This window comes from Balaenoptera physalus (genome assembly GCF_965194825.1).
Source record: "Balaenoptera physalus genome assembly, chromosome: 1".
Lineage (NCBI taxonomy): Eukaryota > Metazoa > Chordata > Mammalia > Artiodactyla > Balaenopteridae > Balaenoptera > Balaenoptera physalus.
The window spans coordinates 130588647-130597176 of record NC_138882.1 but is presented as its reverse complement, the minus strand read 5'-3'; the positions used below and the strand labels follow the sequence as shown (position 1 = coordinate 130597176).

At 38.1% G+C, this 8530-nt stretch overlaps 1 protein-coding gene across 1 annotated transcript in view; it reads left to right on the top strand.

The window, feature by feature from the left end:
• Positions 1-135: 135 nt before the first annotated feature.
• Positions 136-8530, top strand: part of ACADM (acyl-CoA dehydrogenase medium chain) — a 50255-nt gene continuing 41860 nt past the window's right edge. The window contains exon 1 of the mRNA XM_082420677.1: positions 136-268. Within this exon, the coding sequence (XP_082276803.1) occupies positions 239-268 (30 nt within the window). The 5' untranslated portion in view covers positions 136-238. The remainder of the gene's footprint in view (positions 269-8530) is intronic.

Sequence of the window (8530 nt, the reverse complement as noted above, 5' to 3'; positions counted from 1 at the left end):
AGGCGAGGTCACCTAGCGAGGGAGCATTCCGCCAACCGCACGAGGAGCCCCGCTTCCGCCTTTCATTTCACTTCCAGTGCCGTACTTTGGAGGCCCCGCCCCCTGGGCCCCGCCCACACCCTGGAGGGTGGTCGGTGCCAGAACATGGGCGGGGCAAGACGGGTCCAGCGTCCTGCGCGTCAGTGATCTTGGCATAAGCTGGTTGGTTAGAGACTGAGTAGCCGGACGGAGAGTCAACATGGCTGCGCTGTTTAGGCGAAGCTGCGGGGTGAGAGGAAGAGCAGGGCTCGGCGCGGGTGGGAAATGGAGGTTGTGGTGTTTGGCGAGGGGGACCTGGACCGGAAATAGGTGTGGCGGGGGCGTGTGTGGGAAGCGGTGATAAGAAAGGAGTCCGCTTCGGGGCGCCTTAGCCCTCCTTACCCCACCTCTGGCAATAGCCTGGATTCCGGACCCTGACTTTCACGCCCACCCCCTCCTCTCGTTGTGGGACAGAATGCTTCCTGCGTTTTCACTTTCCTCTGTCCCCTCGGCAACTGCCCCCGATATAGGCGGCGTCCACTTTTCAGAATATCGCTTTTCTTTCTCTGGCCCGAGAACCTTCCAAAGGTTTTCCGGAGGAATCCCATTCTATCTCGAAGTAAACCCATCTCTGAATTGGCCGGTGCCTCAGAATTACAGCCCTGAACTAACTAACTAGTTTTTGCTAAACTAGTATGTCTTGGGGAAAACTCTCTACTGGCTTTCTATCCCCAGTCTAAGAAGGTAATAAAATAAATTTCATTCTGCAATTGGTGTATACTACAACAGCGGTCCCCAACCTTTTTTCGCACAAGGGACCGGTTTCATGGAAGACAAATTTTTTCCATGGGGGTGGGGGGGTGGTTCACGCAGTAATGCGAGTGATGGGGGGGGGGGGATGGTTCAGGCGGTAATGCGAGCGATGCGGAGCCCAGGTGAAGATTCGCTCGCTAGCCCACCACGCACCTCCTGTTGTGCGTCCTGGTTCCTAACAGGCTGCGGCCCGGTATCCTGCGGACCCGGGGGTTGGGGACCCCTGTACTACAAAGTGCAGCCTGCGAAGTCACGGGGAAGAGGAAAACGGAGCAGCTGCTCATTAGGATACTTAATAAGTTTAATATGCTTTTTTTTCGTAATATGGAGGGAGACGCCTCCACGTTGTGTACTTAAAAAAAAAGAGGAAAGTAAATCATACGGCAGAATTTTCTTTGAAGCTTGTTTGTATATTCTAGTGTTGTCTCACAGATTTTAAATTGTCTCAGTCACTAAATATATTTTGCTAACTTTATTATTTATATAGTCACACAAGACTACCATTTAAATGTCATTTATAATTAAGAACGTTATGCCCTGTACCAAAATAGTAGCAGATTTAGAATTTAGAGTAATTCTAATGGATTTTTGCCCAATATTTGTCATTGTTATGCAGGTTAATGGACTCTGAAGGCAGAGATTGGGGGATTTAAAAAATGATTTTAAACTGACACCAGAAAAAAAGGGATTTATTTCTCGATCTCTCAAAAAAAGGAAATAGAAAAACCTGATCCAGAAAACTTATACCCCTGTATCTCTTCTTTGACACTCCCGTAAAACTAAGACTCTAATTCCTAAGAAATATGCAAAAGTCTTTTATTATATCTGTGCTGTTATTGCAGAGTTAATGCTTGATTAAAGTTGCTGCCTTTTGGAGGTTTGGAATTCCAGTGTTCTGAGCAGAGAGCTCAAAGTAGTAACCAATATTTATATAGCATTAGGCTTCCAAGATATTATCTTATTTTAATCATCTCAGCAATTACCCAATAAGATTAGCCTCATTTCCAGGTTTGAAAAGTTAATTAACAGGGCTTTGGGCATTGTTCCCTGGCTGTAGCTACCTTTGTACTTTATTTTACATAACATGTTTTCCTGAAAAATCATATGTAAACTTTTTGTAAATTATTTTAGATATACTAATAATTCCCTATTTAAAGTCTGTCAGCAGACCATTTTACCTGTATTGTGAGGTCTAATTTTGTGCAGTGCTGTCTAAACACACATTTAGAAGAGTCAAGGTTTTTGGTCTTATTTTTGTGGGTTTTTTTTTTTTTTTCCTTTATGGAATCTAATAACCAATTAGGATACTTAAATTGAAAGAGCAGTATAGCAAGGTGGTTGATGGCATGAGTTCATGATAGTAAATGTTAGAATAATAATCCTGGTTCCTAATAGTAAGTAGAGTGACCTTGGCCAATTTTACTTGACCTTTCTGAGCCTCAGTTTCTTCATATGCAAAATAAGAATAAAAATAGTTCCTTAATCTTAGGGTTGACGGAAAGATTCAGTGCATTCATACGTGGAATGTGACTAAAGAATAGGTTTGGTCTATGATGACTGGACAATGAGTATCAGAGAAACCATGTTTTACTTCCAAAATAAAAAAAATGAAAATTGCAAAGGAGATGTGAATTTTTGTACTCTATTTTTTCAAAATTGTACTATAAAGTATGTTATCACTTTGAAAGGGTTATTTAAGATATTTGACAGTCTTCATTGTCACTTTAAATGTAGATAATTCTGTTTACAAGTTTAAGTTGTCATCTACAAAGTGGACACTTTCTTTACACAGATTTTGAAAAACATAAGCAAGTTCAGTTCTTGATCTTTTAGTACACTGTTGAGTTTCTCTTTTCTTTCAATGTCTAGCTTACTAGAATTTAGTTCCATCAAATTTCTTGAAGTGTAAATTGTGTAATTTTGGCTGTCCTTAAACATTTACTTAGGAGTTCCAGTATGATTTCCAGTTTGATAACTTTAATAAATGCGAGTGGTTACTTTTTATGTACATTGAACTGTTGGGAGTATAAAAATGGATTGCAAAGGAATAATATCTGCTTATATTTTTTATATATCTTTTTGAAGAAATATGCATATATTTCAGGTATTAAGACAAGTAGTATATTAATGGTTTAGAATAGGGTTGACAAACTGTTTTGTAAAGAGACAGTAAATATTTTTGGCTTTGTGGACCATATGGTTTCACAACTCTGCTGTGAAAGCAGCAATAGACAATATGGTATGGCTGTGTTCCAACAGAATTTTATTTACAAAACTGGTGGGTACCATAGTGTGCTTACCCTTGGCTTAGAATATTCTAAGAATACTTACAGACAACAGCAGAAAATATAGAAAATTGTTTTAGGCTAATTTGTTTTGTTAAATAAAGTGAGGTATCTTAGAAAATGGGATCTTCCAAGGGGAAGATTCCCAGAGGCATTCCTGGGAGGCTCACCAGAGACAGGGTATCAAAGTTGATGGACTAGGCAACTCTTGAATGTATGGTACCATCCTATTGTTGTCCCACCCCCCCACGCCATTCCAACTCCCCATTCACAAATGTTCTAGAACTTGTAGGTGAGATTTCTCGAATAGTGGTTCTAAGTCTACCACTACTTCTGATTGGTATTTCTCTTGGAAACACTCCATGTTAGTAGTGCAAATACTACTGATCAGTTTTAGTTGCATTGCATTTTTTTAAAATTTAATTTTATTTATTTATTTTTTATACAGCAGGTTCTTATTAGTTATCTATTTCATACATATTAGTGTATACATGTCAATCCCAATCTCCCAATTCATCCCACCCACCCCCCACAACGTTCCCCCCTTGGTGTCCATACGTTTGTTCTCTACATCTGTGTCTCTATTTCTGCCTTGCAAACAGGTTCATCTGTACCATTTTTCTAGGTTCTACATGTATGTGTTAATATACGATATTTGTTTTTCTCTTTCTGACTTACTTCACTCTGTATGACAGTGTCTAGGTCCATCCATGTCTCTACAAATGACCCAATTTCGTTCCTTTTTATGGCCGAGTAATATTCCATTGTATATATGTACCACATCTTTATCCATTCGTCTGTCAGTGGGCATTTAGGTTGCTTCCATGACCTGGCTATTGTAAATAGTGCTGCAGTGAACATTGGGGTGCATGTGTCTTTTTGAATTATTGTTTTCTCTGGCTGTGTGCCCAGCAGTGGGATTGCTGGGTCATATGGTAATTCTATTTTTAGTTTTTTTAAGGAACCTCCATACTGCTCTCCATAGTGGCTGTATCAATTTGCATTCCCCCAGGAGTGCAAGAGGGTTCTCTTTTCTCCACACCCTCTCCAGCATTTGTTTTTTGTAGATTTTCTAATGATTCCCATTCTAACGGGTGTGCCATTCTAACGGGTGTGAGGTGATACCTCATTGTAGTTTTGATTTGCATTTCTCTAATAATTAGTGATGTTGAGCAGCTTTTCATGTGCCTCTTGGCCATGTGTATGTCTTCTTTGGAGAAATGTCTGTTTAGGTCTTCTGCCCATTTTTGTATTGGGTTGTTTGTTTTTTTAATATTGAGCTGCATGAGCTGTTTATATATTTTGGAGATTAATCCTTTGCCTGTTGATTCATTTGCAAATATTTTCTCCCATTCTGAGGGTTGTCTTTTCATCTTGTTTATAGTTTCCTTTGCTGTGCAAAAGCTTTTAAGTTCCATTAGGTCCCATTTGTTTATTTTCATTTTTATTTCCATTACTCTAGGAGGAGGGTCAAAAAAGATCTTGCTGTGATTTATGTCAGAGTGTTCTTCCTGTGTTTTCCTCTAAGAGTTTTATAGTGTCCAGTCTTACATTTAGGTCTTTAATCCATTTTGAATTTACTTTTCTGTAGGGTGTTAGGGAGCATTCTAATTTCATTCTTCTACATGTAGCTGTCCAGTTTTCCCAGCACCACTTACTGAAGAGACTGTCTTTTCTCCATTGTATATCCTTGCCTCCTTTGTCATAGATTAGTTGACCATATTTGTGTGGGTTTATCTCTGGGCTTTCTGTCCTGTTCCATTGATCTATATTTCTGTTTTTGTGCCAGTACCATATTGTCTTGATTACTGGAGCTTTGTAGTATAGTCTGAAGTCAGGGAGTCTGATTCCTCCAGCTCCGTTTTTTTTCCCTCAAGATTACTTTGGCTATTCGGGGTCTTTTGTGTCTCCATACAAATTTTAAGATTTTTGTTCTAGTTCCGTAAAAAATGCCATTGGTAATTTGATAGGGATTGCATTGAATCTGTAGGTTGCTTTGGGTAGTAGAGTTATTTTCACAATATTGATTCTTCCAGTCTAAGAACACGGTATACCTCTCCATCTGTTTGCATCATCTTTGATTTCTTTCATCAGTGTCTTATAGTTTTCCAAGTACAGATCTTTTACCTCCTTAGGTAGGTTTATTCTTAGGTATTTTTATTCTTTTTGTTGCAGTGGTTAATGGGATTCTTTCCTTAATTTCCCTTTCTGATCTTTTGTTGTTAGTATACAGGAATGCAAGAGATTTCTGTGCATTAATTTTGTATCCTGCAACTTTACCAGACTCATTGGTTATCTCTAGTCGTTTTCTGGTGGCAGTTTTAGGATTCTCTATGTATAGTATCATGTCATCTGCAAACAGTGACAGTTTTACTTCTTCTTTTTTGATTTGTATTCCTTTTATTTCTTTTTCTTCTCTGCTTGCTGTGGCTAGGACTTCCAAAACTATGTTGAATAAGAGTGGAGAGAGTGGATATCCTTGTCTTTTTCCTGATCTTTGAGGAAATGCTTTCAGTTTTTCACCATTGAGAATGATGTTTGCTGTGGGTTTGTCATATATGGCCTTTATTATGTTGAGGTAGTTTCCCTCTGTGCCCACTTTCTGGAGAGTTTTTGTCATAAATGGGTGTTGAATTTTGTCAAAAGCTTTTTCTGCATCTATGGAGATGATCATATGGTTTTTATTCTTCAGTTTGTTAATATGGTGTATCACATTGATTGATTTGCGTATATTGAAGAATCTTTGCATCCCTGGGATAAATCCCACTTGATCATGGTGTATGACTCTTTTAATGTGTTCTTGGATTCTGTTTGCTAGTATTTTGTTGAGGATTTTTGCATCTATATTCATCAGTGATATTGGTCTGCAATTTTCTTTTTTTGTAGTATCTTTGTCTGGTTTTGGTATCAGGGTGATGGTGGCCTCGTAGAATGAGTTTGGGAGTGTTCCTTCCTCTGCAATTTTTTGGAAGTGTTTGAGAGGGATGGTTGTTAGCTCATCTCTAAATGTTTGCTAGAATTCGTCTGTGAAACCATCTGGTCCTGGATGTTTGTTTGTTGGAAGATTTTTAATCACAGTTTCAATTTCATTACTTGTGATTGGTCTGTTCATATTTTCTATTTCTTCCTGGTTCAGTCTTAGAAGGTTATACCTTTCAAAGAATTTGTCCTTGTCTTCCAGGTTGTCCATTTTATTGGTATAGAGTTTTTTGTAGTAGGCTCTCATGTTGCTTTGTATTTCTGCGGTGTCTGTTGTAACTTCTCCTTTTTCATTTCTAATTTTATTGATTTGAGTCCTCTCGCTCTTTTTCTTGATGAGTCTGGCTAAAGGTTTATCAATTTTGTTTGTCTTCTCAAAGAGCCAGCTTTTCGTTTTATTGATCTTTGGTATTGTTTTCTTTGTTTCTATTTCATTTATTTCTGCTCTGATCTTTATGATTTCTTTCCTTCTACTAACTCTGGGTTTTGTTTGTTCTTCTTTCTCTAGTTTCTTTAGGTGTAAAGTTAGATTGTTTATTTGAAATTTTTCTTATTTCTTCAGGTAGGATTGCATTGCTATAAACTTCCCTCTTAGAACTGCTTTTGCTGCATCCCATAGGTTTTGGTTCGTCCTGTGTTCATTGTCATTTGTCTCTAGGTATTTTTTGATTTCCTCTTTGATTTCTTCAGTGATCTCTTGGTTATTTAGTAATGTATTGTTTAGCCTCCATGTGTTTGTGTTTTTTACTTTTTTTTTCCATGTAATTTATTTCTAATCTCATAGCGTTGTGGTCGGAAAAGATGCTTGATATGATTTCAGTTTTCTTAAATTTACTGGGGCTTGATTTGTGACCCAAGTTGTGATCTGTCCTGGAGAATGTTCCATGTGCACTTGAGAAGAAAGTGTAATCTGCTGTTTTCAGATGGTCCTATAAATATCAATTAAATTTATCTGGTCTATTGTGTCTTTTAAGTCTGTGTTTCCTTATTAATTTTCTGGATGATCTGTCCATTGGTGTAAGTGAGGTGTTGAAGTCCCCACTATTATTGTGTTACTGTCGATTTCCTCTTTTATAGCTGTTAGCATTTGCTTTATGTATTGAGGTGCTCCTATGTTGGGTCCATATATACTTATAATTGTTATATCTTCTTCTTGGATTGATCCCTTGATCATTATGTAGTGTCCTTCCTTGTCTCTTGTAACATTCTTTATTTTAAAGTCCATTTTATCTGATACGAGTGTTGCTACTCCAGCTTTCTTTTGATTCCCATTTGCATGGAATATCTTTTTCCATCCCCTCACTTTCAGTCTGTATGCGTCCCTAGTTCTGAAGTGGGTCTCTTGCAGACAGCATATACATGGGCCTTGTTTTTGTATCCATTCAACTAGCCTGTGTCTTTTGGTTGGAGCATTAAATCCATTCACATTTTAGGTGATTATCGAAATGTATGTTCCTATTGCCATTTTCTTAATTGTTTTGTGTTTGTTTTTGTAGGACCTTTTCTTTTCTGTGTTTCCCACTTAGAGAAGTTCCTTTAGCATTTGTTGTAGAGCTGCTTTGGTGGTGCTGGATTCTCTTAGCTTTTGCTTGTCTGTAAAGCTTTTGATTTCACCGTTGAATCTGAATGAGATCCTTGCTAGGTAGAGTAATCTTGGTTATAGGTGCTTCCCTTTCATCACTTTAAATATATCGTGCCACTCCCTTTTGGCTTGTAGAGTTTCTGCTAAGAAATCAGCTGTTAAGCTTATGGGAGTTCCTTTGTATATTGTTTGTCATTTTTCCCTTGTTCCTTTCAATAATTTTTCTTTGTCTTTAATTTTTGTCAGTTTGATTATTGTGTGTCTCGGCGTGTTTCTGCTTGGGTTTTATCCTGCCTGGGACTTGGATGCTTCCTGGACTTAGGTGGCTATTTCCTGGACTTGGGTGGCTTCCTGGACTTGGGTGGCTATTTCCTGTCCCATGTTAGGGAAGTTTTCGACTACAATCTCTTCAAATATTTTCTCGGGTCCTTTCTCTCTCTTCTTCTGGGACCCCTATAATGTGAATGTGTTGCGTTTAATGTTTTCCCAGAGGTCTCTTAGGCTGTCCATTTCTTCTCATTCTTTTTTTTAATTCTTTCCGCTGCAGTGAATTCCACCATTCTGTCTTCCAGGTCACTTATCCATTCTTCTGCCTCAGTTATTTTGCTATTGATTCCTTCTAGTGTATTTTTCATTTCAGTTATTATATTGTTCATCTCTGTTCTTTAATTCTTCTAGGTGTTTGTTCTTTAATTCTTCTAGGTGTTTGTTAAATATTTCTTGCATCTTCTCAATCTTTGCCGCCATTCTTTTTCCGAGGTCCTGGATCATCTTCACTATCATTATTCTGAATTCTTTTTCTGGAAGGTTGCCTATCTCCACTTCATTTAGTTGTTTTTCTGGGGTTTTGTCT